The sequence below is a fragment of the Sus scrofa genome, chromosome 6 (genome assembly GCF_054392235.1).
Source record: "Sus scrofa isolate SSC_HxYL_T2T_F1_AM1 chromosome 6, Sscrofa_HxYL_maternal_Yorkshire_Landrace_v2.0, whole genome shotgun sequence".
Classification (NCBI taxonomy): Eukaryota; Metazoa; Chordata; class Mammalia; order Artiodactyla; family Suidae; genus Sus; species Sus scrofa.
In genome coordinates, this window is record NC_139388.1 from 18,393,055 (window position 1) to 18,411,957 (window position 18,903).

Consider the following 18,903-nt stretch of genomic DNA (forward strand, 5'->3'; position numbering starts at 1 on the left):
TGCTGAGATCTCTGAGGCAGCTGGTACTTGCCTCATTCTTTGGGTGGAGGCCATGGAGCAGGGCTGGGGAGGGGTGATAACCTTTCACACACGATCTGAAAGAAGAACATTCTGATGAAACCTTTCCTAGGCCAAAATGGCATAAGTGGAAGAAGCAATTCTTTAGGACACGTCTGGCTAACAGATGCACAAAATAAACTGAGATAAAGCACAGATGCTCACACAGTTCAAAGCTATGGGGACTTGATGCTGAGAGCAGTTCTCAGGGAAAGAGCTTGTCGATGCCACCCTGGCAGCTGTGGGTACGCACCACTTCTTTAACGACTCACCGCAAAACAAGCTGAATGCTGTTTTAGCTTTCAGCTTTTTTTTGTAAAAGTGAAAATCTTATTTGAATTTCTTTTCCATTAGTGAAAACAGGTACTAATACAAATCTTTCATAAAAGTGGTGTAAAGTGAATTTTTGAAAAGTGGGGAATGCCTGTAGTTGAGAAGAAGCAATGAGCCTCTTCCTGTCACAATATGGACAGAAACAGAAAGCAGAACTTGTACCTCCTCATCACCACACTTACTCTGAAAAAGTACATTAGCATCACGCTGACCAGTATTTAGCTTTAAGATTCTGTCAGAGCTTTGTCAAAAGGTGAAGGAGCTTCTTTCCATACTTGTCTTACCTCGATTTTGTTGAATTTTGCAATGCAAGTGCTCTTACCAAACAAAGTCTTCAAAATCCAAATACCTAATAAAATAAAAGGAATTCCCTGGCGCCTCAGGGGAAAGATCTGGGGTTACCACTGCAGTGGCCCAGTCCTTAGCTTGGAAACTTCTGCTTGCCATAGGCGTAGCCAAAAAAAGTAAATAATAAAATCAAATATCACAGTGTTAAAAAATACCCATGGAGTAAAAAGTCTAGCAACTTGTTTAGAGAAAACGTGTCTTAAACAGTAGTTAATTAAACGACCCCAGGTGAGACTCCCCTCTCACCATGGCTTTCTCTAAACAGCCAAATCTCAGACCTGGGAGGCTAGGCAAAAGTCAAGTGGTTCTCTGTGCCTCATACTTCAGAGAGTAGGGCCCAGTGCCGCCTGAGGGGACGGTAGACTTGGCCAGCAGGGAATCTAGATCGGGTTCTCATTTATACTGGATCCTTAGGGAGGTTAGAATTCAGTGAGCCCCCTTTCCCTTGGGCGATGCCCAGAAGCTCCTGCAGGGTGGCACCAACGCCTTCCGAGGTGTTGGCACAGCACTGTGAGGGTGCTGGTCCTCAGTACTGCCCGTGTAATGTGTATCAGTAGTATCTGCCTGAAGCTTCCTGACTTAAGGCCCCAGAGTAAGTGACTGCTCAGAGAGGCCCTCAGAAAGCTTGGGACTGTCTGTTGCTGCCAACATGAGATTTACTGTTGTAACCAAATCCACAAACAAGGAAGGATTTAATCAACTAGCCGAAGACACTACAACCCAAAGACAAATCCTTGCATTCCCAACAAAGAAAATCTCCCCCACCTTGGGCAGCTGTGAAACCACACACACAAACCAGCATCTTGAGCTAATAAAAGTTTTAGAAGGCAGCTTACACAGTGAAAGCCAAAGCAGGCAGAAGGTTTAGAACAGCATTCCCCAATAGGGAAGAAGTGGATTTCACATTAAGCATTTAGGGAAGGAAATTCTTCTGCACCTATCAGTCATGTTTAGTACAGATGATGAGGTCACCATGTCACCCTCAGTAGTGAACAGGACATTCTCCCTGTCACTGGTGGTGGAGAGAGAAACAGGGCAGCTCTGAAAGCTGTGACTAGAGCTGAGGATGAATCACAGCGGCCCTATGGTTTCTGCTAACCGCTGTGACTTGCCTAGCTGTTCAAGCAGTGGAAATGAGGAAGCAGGCTGAAAAAAAGGCAAGGACCTTGTAATTCAAGTAAAGGTAACTGGAGGTAGAATTAAAAACAAAACAAAACACAGCTAAGTTAAAGCAGTACAGGCAGGGGGCACTAATAGTGATTGGTGGCTGAAGGGACATAACTAATCAAGACCATTAATGTGGGAACTCAAGTGAATGACAAAGATCCCAGCCACGTTGTCATCTGCAGGTCAGGCCTGCTGATGCTCCAGATAAAAAGACTGGGGCTGACCAGCATTGGAGAGGAACACTGAGTCTGAGCCTTCAAAGAACCAATCGAAAGTTCGCTCAAATTCAGCAGCCTCCTCCCCAAATCAAACACCACCGAGCAAAGCTAACATGATCAAGAAGTGGCCACCATAATCAGATCTGGGCCTTTCTGACTGAAGATATAGAGGAATACTACCAGGTTCTTGAGGGGGGAAGAGAGCTAAAGCAACTGGATACTAGGCCTTTTCTGTGTATTCAGAGGCTTGTGGAGAACGTGTGACAGCCCCTACCTACTGCTGCTGCTGCCCCTCAGGCTGCACTTCCCAGGAGTGCCAGCTCTGGGACCTTAAGGAGCTCACCAGGATTGTCACAAATTAAATACCCAAGGGAGCTGGACAAGCAATGCAAATGCGTCCGTTTGAATGGGGATGGGTGAGCTGGAGAGCACAGTCCCTCTATGAAGTGGACAGCTGCTGCTCATCCGCAACTGATCTAAATTTTTACGTCACCTCCTGATTTTTAAATGCTGGCAGCAGATCAAACCAAGTACAACCACAGGCCATGTCTGGCCCACAGGCCTCCCCGTTTGCCCAGGTCCTTTAAACACCCCCCACCATACTTCTGAGGCCTTGGGGGGAGAAAGGCCTCGTGAACTTGCATGCAGAACAGGCCCGGGAACTGCAGCAGCTGGTGGTATTTCTACTTACCTACTACTCCACAGAAGAGTAGAAACCAGAGGGTCTTTCTGGAAGCAAGAGCCCCAGAAAGGGTCAAAGATGAGATCACTCAGATGGCTCAAGAAGGGGAACGGATTTATTAGCCCATTTCCAGGACAGGGACCCAGGGGCAGTGGCTGGGTTCAGTGTTCTCACATTCAGAGGGAAGGAGGCGGTGAAAGCCGCCCAACTGCCCTCATTCTTTCTGATCTACACAGCTTTGTGCTCACAATACCTGTCCTCTCCTCCTGCAGGGAGGACATGGGGCTCAGAGGGAGCGCATGGCTTAGCGTTACTCTTGGCCTTTCCCGGCAGAGCCTGGGCTGTGGACCCAGGGCATCAGCCATTCTGTTCACAAGGAGAAAGACTGGGGTCTGGAAGGATGGGCGGCGGGGCGCTGGCCAGCTGTTCTGAAGGTCTGCTGTACCAACCCCACAGCGGGGGCTGCTCCCTCTCCCTGTCGCTTCAGGGAGTTTTTATTTATCAACAAGACGAAAATCCAAGCAGCATTAATTTAGGGGAACAAAGAATGGTTTAAAAAAAAACCATGAAGGGGCAGGACCAGGAGGTGGTGAGCAGCCAGAAGAGGAGGAGGAGGAGGAAGCAGGAAGAGCCCGTATTCCACTGGGTGCTGAACGTGCTTCTGCATCTCTAGCCGGGGAGGCTCTTCCTTCCTGCTCCCTGTCTGGTGGCCAGACAGCAGAGGGACGCTGCAGTGACTGTAGGACAAGCCCCGGAGCCCTGTCTGGCCAATGACGTGGAGAGTACCATATATTTACCCCCATCAACCTCCCACCTTCACCATCACGCAAGTGAAGAAGCTTTTAACTCTCCTGTCCAAAGTCCTCTGAGAATTTCTTCACTTTCAGGAGGTCATCTGCATTCACTGTGGGCCGAGTGGTAGCCAAAGACCGGAGCATGTCCGACTGCAAAGACAAGTGCTTGCAGGTGAGGGGGGGGCTGGGCTCCAGGGCCTCTGCCTGCCCCAGCCCCGTGCACACCAGGGTGGGAAGCTGCCTCCAACGTCACCCCTGCCCCCAGGGGCAGACTCCCAGTGCCCGGCGTCTTCGAGAATGCCTCTGGGGGCAGGGATGCTCTTCTCTCCTGAGGCAGCTCAGGCCATTTCCAGACGGCCTACTTCCGGGTGAGAGAATCTAAGTCCCCATCATTTCGTAACTCACATGAGCTCCTTCTAACTGCACGCGCACCACACTGGGCGCAGTGGCAGACACCTGCCTCAGAGGAGAGACAAGATCACCACCAAGACCAGGATAAGGTGAGGTCACGACTACTCAGGCAAGGAGTTCCCGCCATGGCTCAGCAGTTAACGAACCTGACTAGCATCCATGAGGACTCGGGTTTGATCTCTGACCTCGGTCAGGGAGTTAAGGATCCAGCGCTGCTGTGAGCTGTGGTGCAGGTTACAGATGCGTCTCAGATCCAGTGTTGCTGTGGCTGTGATGTAGGCCGGCAGCTGCAGCTCCAATTCGACCCCTAGTCTGGGAACCTCCATATGCCATAAGTGTGGTCCTAAAAAGACCAAAAAAAAAAAAAAAAAAGACTAGTCAGGTGAGAGGCTGCCTATGCAACTGCAGCAAATCAAATTGTGCTGACCAGGCATTTACTGGTTCCTTGTGTGTACAAAAGAAGCCAAACCCATGCAATGGAGCAGTCATCGCCTGGCCTTTCCTCTTCCTGTTGAAGAAAACAACGCTACGGCCTCCTTCCTGGGTCCCCATCGAGTCTAATGGCAGGAGCCCCAGCTACCCAGAGCCCCAGAATCCATTCTGTTTAGGAGGAGCCACAGCTCAGGACACAGAAGGGGAGAAACATTTTTATTCTTAGACTCAAGCCCCCAACCTCCTGGCTCTGTGTGGTCCTCTCCCCTTTGCCACTTACCATGCAAACCACAGGCTCTAAGAGTTTGTCACCGGGGACATCCATCCAAGTCATCTCCATGGCCTCTGGGTCCCCTGGGGAGCATGGGGTCAGGAGGTCATCGATCATAATGCTGGGGTTGGTGCGGGAAGGGCCACAGACCTGAAAGCAAACAGGAGTTTGACTGGCTGGAGAGGCTGTCCCTCAGCACTTGGGGAAGAGGCAGGATGCTTCAGACTTCTAGGTCCTGGGAAGGTGCTGGCATGGTGTAAACGAATGCCTGGGTTTCCACATCATCAGTTTGATCCGAGGGATGGGCTCCTTCAAGCTCTCAAAGGACTGGGTAGTCATTGTGGCTCCAAGTATGATTTCAGAGGTTCGTGATCAGCATACTATTTCAACCACTGTTCTCCAGAATCGCAATCTGCGGCTCAAATTCCTATATATCTTCCTCATCCTCCTCAATTTCATCAAGACTCACCACAAATGTGTCTCATTGAAAATGTTAAAAAAAAAAAAAAAAAAAAAGTTTTTCTAGGAGTTCCAGTCATGGCACAGTGGAAACAAATCCAACTGGGAACCATGAGGTTGTGGGTTCGATCCCTGGCCTTGCTCAGTGGGTTAAGGATCTGGCGTTGCCATAAGCTGTGGCGTAGATCACGGATGTAGCTCAGATCCCGCGTTGCTGCGGCTGTGGTGTAGGCCGGGAGCTGTAGCTCCGATGACCCCTGGCCTGGGAACCTCCATATGCCGTGGATGCTGCCCTAAAAAGGAAAAAAAAAAAAAAATTTCCAACTGACAGCAATTTACTCCACTAGCAACAATTCAAAAAAAGAGTGCCAAGTCCCACCCCTGCTGGGAACCTCAGAAACATCAGACCTCCCTCCCCTACTCTGTCTTCCCCCACTGCCCTCTAAGAAACGAGTCTTTGTCTGTCTTCCCCGCTAGAAATGAGGCTCCTAACGCACAGGGATTTTTGTCTGCTGTGGTCACAAGTGTCTCCCCAGCACCCAGAACAGCGCCAGGCACACAGTAGGACCCTCGGCGACACCTGACAGAACCTGCTGTGTGAGTGGAGTTCCTCCTCACGGTGTGTGATTTTGCACCCATCACTTCTCAGGCCTGGAGAAGGTCCCACCACAGTGCTGACTGCAGGGGTGGCAGAGGTTCCATTCATGGTGCCCTGTCCTCTAGCATCACACAATCTGAGATGTGGCCCTCAAGCAAGAACTGCAGGGCTGGGGAGCAGGTGCAACCTCAGCCCCAGTAGCCAGAGGCCCACCTTGCACTTGCCCAGGGAGCTGGCACAAAAAGCCGATATCCCCTTTCCTGCAACACTGAGCAACTTCTTGCTGGCCGCTCACCTTTTTGAAGTGAGTTGCTGACTGCACTTTCCTCACAGGCTGCATGAGCGAGTCCCGAACAATGATGCTGATGTCCGCGCCCGAGTAGCCCTCTGTCTTCCGGGCCAGTTCGTGGATGTTGGCCTCTGTGAGGTTGTGGGGAGTGCTTCCCAGATGCAACCGGAACATCTGGGCGCGGGCAGCCTCCTCCGGCAACGGGATATAGATTCGCTTTTCAAACCTACAGAGCCAAGCACACAGCAGGACTTGAGTATGGATGGCAAGATGGTCTCAATGAAGAGGCGTGGGGGTGCCTCCCGTGGCTGGCTTCACCAAGGGCTCTGCAGACACAGAGAAGCCTCCAGAGAAACAGGGTCAGGCTGTACCCGCCACTGCCAACAGCAGGTTGACTGTGGCCGGAGACAGACCTCAGCTCCTAGCTCCTCCCAGGGAAGACTCACCTCCTTCTAATGGCTGAATCCAACACCCACGGGATGTTTGTGGCACCAAGCACCAGAGTCCCGTCATTGTTATTCCCCACCCCTGTGGAGAAAGGGAAACAGATGCTGGCTTAACATCTGCAAGGATCAGTAGGAACCTGCAGGAAGGGCCTCAGGGGCTTTGTGTCCTGAACTGCAGCCGTCTCCATGTCACCACTGGCAGGGCCCTGGCTGGCTTTGCTGGGGTGATAGAGCCCCCCAAGCCCTGCCTGCCTCGGAAGGGGCAGGGAGGTGGCCAGCCAAGGCCACAGTGAGCTCGCCTTGAGGAGAAGGCGCTAAGAATTTCCCTCCACCCTAAGGATAGTCAGATCCAGCCAGAGCTAAATCACAAAGCCCTGAGCCAGCTTCCGGTGGGACGGGAACCAGGGAGGGGACGGGGGACTGCCACACACCCTGCATCTGGACCAGGAACTCTGTTTTGATCCTTCGGGCAGCCTCGCTCTCATTCTCGTTTCGGGATCCGCAGAGTGAATCCACCTCATCGATGAAGATGATGGAGGGCTTGTGCTGCCTGGCCAGCTCAAAGAGGTTCTTGACCAGCCTGTGCGGGCGAGACGCGGGGTTGGGCTCTGGATGCCTGCACATACTGCACAGGGGAGCTGGCGTGGGGAGTAAATCAACTACACCAGGTCCCAGCAGAGGACACTCGCCGGACACCCAGTTGCTGTGAGCACCTCCCCCTTCCCTTCATGAGGACTCAGGGCTCCCAAGCTGCCTTCCAGTTTCCGCTGGCTTTGTCAGGACAGCATCCCACCCGACCAGTTAGCAAGATACCCCTCTCCTGGCTACTTCTCCCTGCCGTCCACAGTGGCTCCTCCGAGAGGGAACCCCAAGGGCAGGGAAGCTGGACCATGAGCAGCTGCCATGGTCTGACTTACTTCTCACTCTCCCCCAGCCACTTAGACATCAAGTCTGAGGAGGACACAGAGAAGAAGGTGGAGTTGTTGGCCTCCGTTGCCACTGCTTTGGCCAGGTAGGATTTCCCTGTGCCGGGGGGTCCAAAGAGCAGTATCCCCCGCCAAGGGGTCCGCTTGCCTACGAGAAAGAGTGAACCAAAGTGAGCTTCCTCCTGGCGGTGGAAAGGGAACAGAAAGCAGCAGAGAGGCCTCAGTTACAGGAAACAGGGTTAGAAAGGAAAGGTTCTACGAGGCAACTAAATTACCTGCCCAGAGCTTGGTCCCAGCCCTGGCTTGTGACCCCTATGACCTGGCAAAGTGACACTACCTGGCACTGGCTCCTGACCCTGCCTACCAATGGAACAGTCAAGTCAAAGCTCTAATCATAAAAGGGTTTCTGACACTGGAGAGCAGCTGGAGAGCTGACGACCACGACGAGCGGGCCCTGGGCCCTCTCCTGCTAAAGACAAAGGGAGCCAAGCCGCCACCTGCCACATGGACACCTTCAGAATAGGGAGCCCTCAAGAGCCTGATATTTTTATTTTTTACATCTGGACCTTAAGTGGCTCAACATGAAGTTCCCATTCTGGCTCAGTGGTAACAAACCAGACTAGTATCCATGAGGGCCCAGGTTTGATCCCTGGCCTCGCTCAGTGGGTTAAGGATCAGGCATTGCCGTGAGCTGTGGCACAGGCCAGCAGCTACAGCTCTGATTTGACCCCTAGCCTGGGAACTTCCATATGCCTCGGGTGGGGCCCTAAAAAATAAAAAAATAATAATAAAAAAAGTGGCTCAATGCTTACCTGTGAACAAATGTGGAAATTTAATTGGCAAGATGACAGCTTCTTTGAGGGCCTCTTTGGCGCCCTCCAGCCCGGCCACATCATTCCACCGAATGTTGGGCTTCTCCACCACGACGGCACCTGCAAGATGGAAACAGAGCCTTCACCTCAGAGCTCGACCCACCAGGGGTCCTCGCCACGTCCCCCTCCCCCTGCCACAGGCCTCAAGCCTCTTACCCATCAGCTGTTCTTGCAATTTCTTTTTCTCTGGATTATCCCCTTCGCTGTCACTATCACTGCTGGGAAAGGAGACAGAAGATGAGAGGCTGGAGCAAGAGGCAGCTGGCAAGGAGGCTCTCAGAGCAGAGTGAGGCCAGGCTCTGGCTGCCCGCACGGTGCTAAAGAGACACTTTCCCTGCTCAGCAGTGCTGAGAGCCACGCACAGGCACCTGGAGGATGCCAGGCCACGCATCACAGCACTCACTCTGGATTCTCCAGGAGGTGCTCTCATCACCTGCTTCACTTCCTCATGAAGGGAGTAAAATGAGAGGCCTTCTCCTCCCTAGAGGGCTGGTGAGGGCCCTGTGCTTTGGCTGGACTTCGAGAGCAGCAGGCAAGCACTTGGAGCTGTTATTGGCCTTTTGCAGGGATTCAAACCAGGACAGCAGTGGCTGTGCCTCCAGGCCAATCCCTATCCGACCCGAGCAACGTGCCTTCCTTAACTCCCCTGCCCGCCTGCAGAGGCCTGCCCCTGCCCTTCCCCACTGTGTCTCCCGCTCTGGGGAATCGAAACACAGGCATGTCCTCTCTACCCAGGTGCAGAGCCTCCCACCCCTGGGGAGAGAGCTGACACACCACCTTCTCTCTCCTTCTGCACCACCCTCCTGCTGGGCACCCTCCCCTGGACCCCAGAAGCCTTTGTGTTCAAACTACAGATGTGAGGTGACAGGCTGTGGAGGGAACACTGGCTTTGGAATTAGAAACAGAGCCTCAGGGGAGTTCCCATTGTGGCGCGGCGGATCCGACTAGGAACCATGAGGTTGTGGGTTCGATCCCCGGCTGTGATCCAGGGTTGCCGTGAGCTGTGGTGTAGGTGGCAGATGCGGCTCGGATCCCGCGTTGCTGTGGTTCTGGTGTAGGCCGGTGGGCTACAGCTCCGCTTTGACCCCTAGCCTGGGAACCTCCATATGCTGTGGGAGCGGCCCTAGAAATGGCAAAAAGACAAAAAAAAAAATAAATAAATAAATAAATAAAGATACTTCCCAGGATGTTTTTAAAAAAAAAAAAAAAGGAAAAAAAGAAACAGAGCCCCAGGTGTGGGTCCAAACTCCGTCAAGTACTAGCTGTGTGCGACCTTGGCCATCCCTGAACCTTTCCGAGTCTGTTGCCCCATGTGTCAGATGAAGACGATAACTGCAATGACAGCAGTTGCTGCGCGCCAAGCTCTCTTCTCAGGGCTCTACCCACATCATCTCACTTGTTCCTTAGAGCAACACCAGGAGGGAAGTCTTATTACCTTCCTCCTCCTACAGATGAGGGTCATGGCACTTGTCCAAGGTCACATGGCTGGGAAGTGGTGGAGCCGGGTTAGACCCCGAGAGTCTGGCCGCAGAGTCCAAGGCTGGCTCCCCACCTTGCCCAGAGTGTTTCCACACAGATCCAATGAGAGAGTGTACACGGAGCAGGCTGGGAAGCGCTTGATGAAAGCAGCTACACGCATCATCATTATTATGAGAAGTCCCCCAAAGGAAGATGCTGCGGACGTCCACGACAGCATCGGTACCAAGATGACAGCTACACAGGAAAGAGACAGCTGCCCATCGGGGCTCTGGTCCCGACGGGGCCCTCCACTCCTCCGTACTCACCCCTTGCTCTCACTCTGATTCTCTTTGACTGGCTTCTTGCCATGCTTCTCTTTGTTTCGTAAATAATCCTTCAGCTTCTCTGCCCGGTCTAGGTACTGCATGCACTTGGCTCGAATGCTCTCCTTGGCCTTGTCGTTGTGTGCCTCATCTGCAAAAGGGGAACTAGGTAAGGGCCGGTGAGCCCCTGAGGGCCCGCCCTCCTCTTGCAGGGGCTCTGCAGCCAGGGAGGACCCCCCATGAGACTCACATTTGATAGCGTGTAAGAAATACTCCACGGCATGCTGGTAGAGCCGGAGCGCCTCCTCGTAATTCTTGGCTTTATCCTCTTCTGTGGCTTTTGTCACCAAATCAATGGCTTTCTGCAAAGGCAAAACATAGAAGCCAGTGCTTACCAAGAGATCCAGCAATTCCTTGGGTTCCAGAGAGCAGGAAAACACTGTAAGAGATACTGCCAGGGCTGCCTGGGGATTTGTCAGTCACAGACCATTATGTTGGCTACTTTTCCAACATCAACTAGAAAGGCCTTAAAAGGAACCTGTAAAAGAGAGCCATCCCTCTTCGCAATACGCTCATGTAGTGAAAACCAACCTCTCTCTCAGTCAAGTGGAAGCCTCGTCAAACATCTCAGATTTAAGGCTTGAAGGGAGAATTCACTTTCTATTTCATGGTTTCAGAGGAAAGAGAAATAGACCTGGACTGGGCCTGAAACACGGGAAACACCAGAACCAATTGACTGCCATGCTGTTCTATACGGAGGCTAGAAACCACCCCTGACCTCGAGGGCCAGAGAAGAGCCAGCAAGCCAGCCAGCAAAGTCCTTCTTCGGTCCAAGAGTTTTATGAGATGAACTTAAACGGATCTCTCCTTCTTGCCACTGGTCCAACTTGTTTCTCTAGGCTGAAAAGAGAAGACAGTTCCCTCAAGCTGATACTTAGAGAAGGGATGCTTGGACCCGTGGTTCAGTACACCGGTAGCTCCAGGAAGAAAAGTGCATGCTTACTCCAGAAGCATAAACGTGCGGCCACTGGAGGGGACCAGTCCTCTGGAACCTCCTAAGCACTCTGCATATCTCTGTGAACCTCATAAATCCTGTAGCCCTGTGCTCTGGACTGAACTTAAAGCAGGCTGGATCTTTCAGGCAGCTGCCCCACACCTACATAACCAGTTTTAGAAACCACGGCTTCACCAACCCGGGAAGCATGACCAGAATTATCCTCCTCAAGCTGATACAGCACTAGACACCAGGCAGGCAGATCCCCCGGTATCCACACAGTTCCGTCGGCAACGAACAATAAGCCTCCTGACCAGCTCTTGGCAGGACCCGGGCATTTATGCGGCCTTTTCTCATCTGACAGTAGTAAGTCTCAGAAAGACACACGGAGCTCTACAGAACAAACAGCCTGGGGTAGGTCAGGCTAGCGTGATGTTAAATGAACTCGCCAGGTTGAACAGATGAGGAAAGGTGATAGGTAGCTACTCTATTCAGGCTTTAGCTCCACCCCAACGACCAACAGAGAATGGCTACAAGGCCTGAACTTTCCCAGATGATCAGCTTAAGCACAAGCTTCACCTGAACACTCTCCTCCACGAGGCCCTTCAGACAGACATGAAAGCGATGCTCCCATGGCCAGAAGCCTCTGATCTCCAGAACACACCCTCCCGGTTCCCTTGGCTTTTCCACTCTACACGTTTTCCTGGGTGTGTCCTTTTGAAAGGGGGCTTCAGAACAATCCTCTAGGTATGCTCTGCCCCCCCACCACGTGGCAGAGGAGGCCTGTCCCCTTCCTCCTTCTAGACACCCTACTAGTTAATGCACCTAAGAGTACATTCAAATTTTCTGGCAACCATAGATTTCCACAAACAAAAGGCCTCAGCTGCCAACTTGGAGGCAAACAGTTTTGCATAACAGGAGCAAAGGGTGGCAAAAAAAAAAACTGACTGCCCAAGTAACAGATCCGGCAAAGGCTGAGAATAAACCAAAAGGGTAACAAAGATGTGCTAACAAAGGAAATGGCAAACTTTCTGTAAAGAACCAGAATGTAAGTATTTAAGCCTTTCCTGCCATATAATCACTTCTCAACTCTGCCTCTGTAGCCCCAGAGTAGCCAAAAACAATACGTACATGAATGAGTAGGGATGTGTTCCAATAAAACTTTATTTATAGACACTGAAATTTGAATTTCATGATTTTTACACACCATGAAATACCCTTTTTAAGACACTTAAAAATGCAGAAACCTACGACATTATGTTAAGCGAAAGAAGCCAGTCACACAGAACCATGTATTTTATGATTCCATTTATATGAAATGCCAGAATAGGCAAATGCATAGGGACAGAAAAGTATATTAGTGGTTTTCCTAGGGTTGGGAGGGATAGAGGGACTGGGGGTGACTGCTGAAGGGTTTTTTTTGGGGGGGTGATGAAAGTGTTCTAAAAGTGATTGTGGTGATGGCTGCACAACTATGAACATAGTAAAAGCACTCAATTGTATACTTAATTTTTTTACTTTATTTTTTGCTTTTTTTAGGGCCGCTTCTACAGCACGTGGAAGTTCCCAGGCTTGGGGTCGAATTGTAGCTGCGGCTGTCGGTCTATGCCACAGCAACAGAGGATCCGAGCTGCATCTTCAACCCATACCACAGCTCACAGCTACACTGGATCCTTAACCCACTGAGCAAGGCCAGGGATTGAACCTAAATCCTCATGGATATTAGTTGAGTTTGTAACCAACTGAGCCACAATAGAGACTCCCTGAATTGTACACTTTTTTTTTTTTTTTTTTTTTTGGTCTTTTTAGGGCTGCACCCGCAGCATATGGAAGTTTCCAAGCTAGGGGTCGAATCAGAGCTACAGCTGCAGGCTGACACCACAGCCACAGCAACGCCGGATCCAAGCAGCATCTGCAACCTACACCACAGCTCCCGGCAATGCCGGATCGTTAACCCACTGAGCAAGGCCAGGGATCGAACCCACAATCTCATGGTTCCTAGTCGGAGTCGTTAACCATTGCACCACGATGGGAACTCCATGAATTGTACACTTTAAATGGATGAACTGTATGGCATGTGACTTTCATTTTAATAAATCTGGGTTTTTTTTATTTTTTTCTTTTTATGGCCGCATGTACAGCATATGGAAGTTCCCAGGCCAGGGGTCAAATTGGAGCTGCAGCTGCTGACCTAAGCCACAGCCATGGCAACACCAGATCCGTGCCACATCTGCAACCTACGCCACAACTTGCGTCAACACTGGATCCTTAATCCACTGAGTGAGGCCAGGGATCAAACTCGCATCCTCACGGACACTATGTCGGGTTCTTAACCCGGTGAACCACAATGAGAACTCCTAAGGCTGTTTGTTTGTTTGTTTGTTTAAATTTTTTTAAAAAAATTCTTAGCTTACAAGCCATATACGGAGTGTCTAGGCAGGTGGCATCTGCAGGCAATGATGGTGGACCCTTGTGATAACAAATGAGAGCTTCTGCTGGTGGGTGGTGGGGTCTGGCTTTGGACTTCAGCAAATCCTGGCCTAGTACCCCAGAATTCCATGCCTCTGTTCCCCTCTTTCCTCCACTGCAGTAACCATTCCCCCTGCACCTCCAGGTACCTGCAGGCATCCCCAGCCCCCCATTCTGTGACTGCCTGGCCAAATGCCTCTTCCTCCATGACGTCCTGTCCAACTCCCCCAAGCACTGTCTGTCATCACTTACTGACCGCTTGCGATGTAGCAGACACTGTGTTAAAAATGCTTTACCGAAGTCCTCTATCTAGAGCCACTATCACAGGAACCCTACAGAGTATTAACCCATTTTACTGAGAGGACACCCGAGACTCCAAAATCAGCCAACTAGCCCAAGGTCACATGCTAGTAAGTGGCAGACCCGAGATCCAAACTCAGGTTCGAGGCACAAACAAGTTTTATGTTTCCCAGCCCAATAAGGGCCGGCAGCACCTGGAGGATGGGTCAGTCGTGCATCCAGGTGGCGCCAGCCCAGCACCACCCTTCCCGATCCAGAGAATGAATGAGGGGTCTTTGGGCGAGAAGAGGAAATGGGAAGGAGCCAGGGCTTGTTCAAAGGGAGGCAGGACGACGAGGAGGGACAGCCGGCAACCCGACCCCAGGCCCGAGCTTCCCCAGCCCGTGAGGCCGGATGAGGCTCAACCCCACGGCGGTCCCGGGACTCCAGTCACAAATAGCGGCCTCGGGGCCGGGCTTTCTGAACAGAAGGCTACCCTTAGCTCCGAGCGCGTGAAAACAGAAACGCGCGGAGGCGACGAGAGGGCGATGGGGCGGGGGCCGCGAGGCCCGGGCTCTGAAGAGGCCGCCCGCCCGCCCACAGGCCCCGCCGCCCTCCTTCGGCCTCCGCAAGCCGGGCCGGGCCAAGACGGGCCGTGCCGAGGTACCTGGAGGGTTGGCGTTGTCATTTCATCTCCTGGGCTCGCCCCACACCTCGCGGCGCTGCTTGGGGCCTCGGTCCGGCCCCGGGAGCCGAGGGGCTGCTCCGGCGCGGGGAGCGCGGCGGGTCGGCGCTGGGCGCGGGTAAGGTGGCTTCTCGCAGCCGGAGCCGAGTCCGTGGGTGAGCGAGGAGCGCAGCCCAGAGCGGTCGGGCCCGAGCCGCGCGGCTGCCCCCCGGCGGCCACGCCGGCACTGCAGGCTCCGCTCCCCATGGCCTCTTGGGGGCCGGGGCGGGGTCGCCGTGGGACGAGGGCCGGGGCGGGGGCGGGGCCGGGGGCGGGGCCGGGGGCGTGGCCGAGGGCGTGGCCGGGTCGGGCGGGGCCAGAGCGGAGTGGAATTCTGAAGTCCCGGACCCACCTGAATAAAAGAGCACCTAAATGGCAGTTAACTCGCACAATAAGCCTGACTCCCCAGACCTCTGGGTTCCTGATGTTGAATAGGCACCGTAATAATAATAATTAGAAGCTACCTTATCGGCCTTGGGGAGGAAGTGAATGAGCCAACTAATAGCAGTGTATCCCACACTGTGGGCTCAGTCCCTGGTAACTGTTATTATGATGCCAATGACTCTGTTTAAAGCCAGCTTTGTTTTCCTTTCTAAATACTAACTCTTCTACTTTTGTCCTTAGAAAAGAGATTTTCTTAGACCTTCAAAGCTGGGGCCTCTACCCATGTGAACTTCAGCATAGCAGATTGGTTGTTCACATTCATTCATTCAACAATATTTTGTAAATATCTACTATGTACTAGTTTTTGGAACGCAGCAATGATCAAAACAGCTCTAGGGGAGCCTACAATCTCAGGAAAACAATGAAGTTCATCAGGAGGTGATAAACCCGTTGAGGCCTGGGCGTGAAGTCCCACGTGCTATGTGAGCATCTAAAAGGCAGTCTGCCCAAGGTCAGGAGAGGCTCCCTTTTAATTGGGGGCTTGAGGGCTGGGGTGGGGGCGGGAAGAGTACTCCAGGTTGATGAAATAGCCTGTGCCAAGGCTTTGAGGCATGAGGAGGCCACTGGTAGAATTTAGAAAGCTAGAAGAAGGCTCAGGTAGCCAGAGAGAAGAAAATGAGTGGACGTATGATGTGAACTGATGCTGGGGAGATGGACAGGGGCCAGGACGTGTGGCCTTGGTAAAGATTTTTGGCCTTAAGATAAACGGGAAACTTCTTTTTTTAATTGTCTAGATGACTGTACCCTCATAGGGAGAGCGGATTGCAGGGATGGGCTGGCTGGCTATTGCACATGAAGCTACTGCTATAGTACAGAAGAGTGAGGACAGCTTGGACTAGGGGGAGGTCCGTGTAGAGACATAGACAGAATAGAGAGGTTTTTGGAAGATAAATCATAAGCTCTTGGAAATGGATTGGATATGGGTTATGCTGAGAAGTAGTAGGGGCAGGAGGGGACAGGGATGACTCCTGGGTTGCTGGCTTAGTGACTGGATAGATGGTCATGCCACTGAGATGGGGAATACAGGACAAAGACCAGGTTTGGGGGGCAGAGGAGTGAGGGAGATGGTGAGTTTCAGGTGCCTTTGAAACATCTCTGTGTAAACATCACGTGCCAGCTAGATATTGGAAGCTGTGGATATTGGAATGAGATCTCCTAGGGGAGAATGGAGTGTAGAGAGAGGTGAGGGGAGCGCCTAGGACAGAGCCTGAAGGTTTGTTGGCTGACCAGAGGAGGGCGAGCCTGCAAAGGAAGCTCAGAAAGACAGCTGGAGAGTTAAGACAGCCAGAAGACTGTCGTGGAAGTCGGGGGAGGAATATTGATAAGGAGGAGAGGAGCTCTGAAAGCAGCTGAGAAGGCAGACAGGGACATGAAACACCAATGATCTCGGCCAGAGATGTTTCATTCAAGTGATGGAGGCAGACGCCATACCGCAGGGGTTCTGGCGGGAGTGGGTCATGAGGAAATGCGGTCCATGAGGAGGGACAACTCTTTCAGCAAGTTCGAGGAAAAGGAAGGGAGGCCTAGGGCAATTGCTGCAGGAGTTGTGGGTCCAGGGTGGATTTTTTGATGGTTATTAAGAGTTCAGCATGGAGTTCCCGTCCTGGCTGAGTGGTAACTGAACCTGACTAGTATCCACGAGGACTCAGGTTTGATCCCTGGCCTCGCTCAGTGGGTTAAGGATCCAGCGTTGCTGTGGCTGTGGTGTAGGCTGGTGGCTACAGCTCCGATTCGACCCACAGCCTGGGGACCTCCACATGCTGTAAGTGTGGCCCTAAAAGCAAAAAAAAAAAAAAAGAGTTCAGCATGTTTAAGAAACCCATGGGGGGGGGTATTGATGTGGTTCAGCAGTAACAAACCTGATTAGTATCCATGAAGACGGGGGTTCATTAACCACTGAGCCATGATGGGAACTCCAGGGAACTTAAGAACATATTATTCCCACATATTTGGTAGGTTGTGCAATTTTGAAGATGGAATTAAAATGAAAAGTCCCTATAATTAGACAGGTTTGTGATAGCCTGCTAGGGCTGCCATAACAAGATTCCATCATGGAAGGGGTGGCTTAAACAATAGAAATGTGTTTTTTCATAGTTCTGGAAGCTGGAAGATCAATATCAAGATACTAGCCGGAGAGTTCCCTTTGTGGCACAGCAGAAATGAATCCAGCTAGGAACCATGAGTTTGTCGGTTTGATCCCTGGCCTTGCTTAGTGGGTTAAGGATCTGGCGTTGCCAGATATATATATATGTCAATCCCAAACTCCTAATTTATCCTTCCCCTCTCTTCCTCTTTGGTAACCACAAGTTTGTTTTGTCTCTAAGTCTACTTCTATTTTGTAAATATATTAACGTGTATCATTTTTTTAGGATCCCACATATAAGTAATACATTTATCTTTCCGACTTTTCTTAATATGACAATCTCTTGGAGTTCCCTGGTGACTCAGCAGGTTAAGGATCTGGTGTTTTCACTGCCGTGGCTCTGGTTACTGCTGTGATGAGGATTCAGTCCCTAGCCTAGAAACTTCTGTAAGCCATGGGCACAGCCAAAAATAAAAATAAAAATGATAATCTCTAGGTCCATCCATCCATGTTGCTGCAACTGGTATTATTTCATTCTTTTTTATGGCTGAGTAGTATTCCACTTGATATATATACCATATCTTCTTTATCCATTTGTCTGTCAGTGGATATTTAGGTTGCTTCCATGTCTTGGCTACTGTAAACAGTGCTATGAATATAGGAGTGCCTATATCTTTTCAAATTTTAGTTTTGTCCAAATATATGCCCAGGAGTGAAATTGCTGGATCATGTGGCAACTCTATTTTTAACTGTTTTTTTTTTGTTTTTGTTTTGTCTTTTTAGGGGCACACCTGTAACATATGGAGGTTCCCAGGCTAGGGGTCAAATTGGAGCTGTAGCTGCCAGCCTATGCCATAGCCGCAGCAATACCAGATCCTTAACCCGCTGAGTGAGGCCAGGGATCGAACCCCTGACCTCATGGATGCTAGTCAGATTTGTTTCTGCTGAGCCATGATAGGAACTCCAATCTTTAGTTTTTTAAGGAGCCTCCATACTGTTCTCCATAGAGGCTGCTCATTTGCTCTTTCTTGCACAGCACTTTTCTATATTGGGTTTTGTTGATGCTGAGGTTGTGGTGCTTGTTGTAAACCTAAGCTTGGACTAGTAAGTCAATTCTGCTCAGCCAGTACAACCTTAAAAAATCAGATCAGGAATTCCTGTCGTGGCACAGTGGAAATGAATCCAACTAGGAACCATGAGATTGTGGGTTCGATCCCTGGTCTCACTCACCAGGTTAAGGATCTGGCGTTGCTGTGAGCCGTCGTGTTGGTCGCAGACACAGCTTGGATCTGGTGTTGCTGTGGCTGTGGCGTAGGCTGGCAGCAGCAGCTCCAATTAGACCCCCAGCCTGGGAACCTCCATATGCTGCAGGTGAGGCCCTAAAAAAGAGACAGAAGACCTCCCCCCCCCAAAAAAAAAATCAGATCACACAAAGTCCAGCATTCTAGGGATGGTGCCAGGGAGTGAGTGAGCTTGTTAAGGCTCCCCTAGGACAGGGGCAAGAATGGTGTGGAGGAGGAACAAAAACTAGGTTCAGGTGAATAACATTTCAGAGAGGTGGGGCCAGGGCACAATTTCGCTGAGATATCATAAAGGGATACCCACATAAATGGAGCGCAGATCTCCCTGATATAATTCCTGAGAGGCTGTCCCCTCTCTTCCTCTCCCCTCCTTTGTGTGACTCAAAGTATGATACAGCTCAGATTGATCCAGTGATTAAGCTCCCATCGCACAGATTGTCAGTGGTAGAACTAGAACCAAAACTAAATTTTTAAGGGATTGGAGTTGCCCTAAATGTTTAAAAATGGCATCGGAAAATGTTAATA

General features: G+C 51.1%; 1 protein-coding gene across 4 annotated transcripts; it reads right to left on the bottom strand.

The window, feature by feature from the left end:
- Positions 1–2,902: 2,902 nt before the first annotated feature.
- Positions 2,903–14,667, bottom strand: VPS4A (vacuolar protein sorting 4 homolog A). 4 transcript variants are annotated; one of them, NM_001243418.1, is made up of 11 exons: positions 14,494–14,667; positions 10,335–10,446; positions 10,088–10,235; positions 8,460–8,521; positions 8,244–8,363; positions 7,423–7,579; positions 6,937–7,085; positions 6,506–6,587; positions 6,066–6,285; positions 4,723–4,863; positions 2,903–3,749 (listed from the first exon to the last, which is right to left on the bottom strand). In NM_001243418.1, the coding sequence occupies exons 1-11, from the start codon at positions 14,512–14,514 to the stop codon at positions 3,648–3,650; spliced, it is 1,314 nt and encodes a 437-aa protein (NP_001230347.1). In that variant the 5' UTR covers positions 14,515–14,667; the 3' UTR covers positions 2,903–3,647. The 4 variants fall into 4 exon arrangements, 2 of the variants coding, with proteins under 2 accessions (NP_001230347.1, XP_005655824.1); XM_005655767.4 differs by having other exon boundaries at positions 8,460–8,518; positions 14,494–14,662; XR_014804952.1 differs by lacking the exon at positions 4,723–4,863 and having other exon boundaries at positions 2,903–4,330; positions 5,565–6,285; positions 14,494–14,662.
- Between the last annotated feature and the right edge of the window lie 4,236 nt (positions 14,668–18,903).

Coding starts and splice junctions, on each gene's coding strand:
- VPS4A (NM_001243418.1), bottom strand. CDS start 14,514: ATGACAACGCCAACCCTCCAG. Junction 8,522..10,087: donor AATCAGAGTGAGAGCAAGGG/GTGAGTACGGAG, acceptor CTCCTTTCCCAG/CAGTGATAGTGACAGCGAAG. Junction 3,750..4,722: donor TAGAGCCTGTGGTTTGCATG/GTAAGTGGCAAA, acceptor TTGTCTTTGCAG/TCGGACATGCTCCGGTCTTT.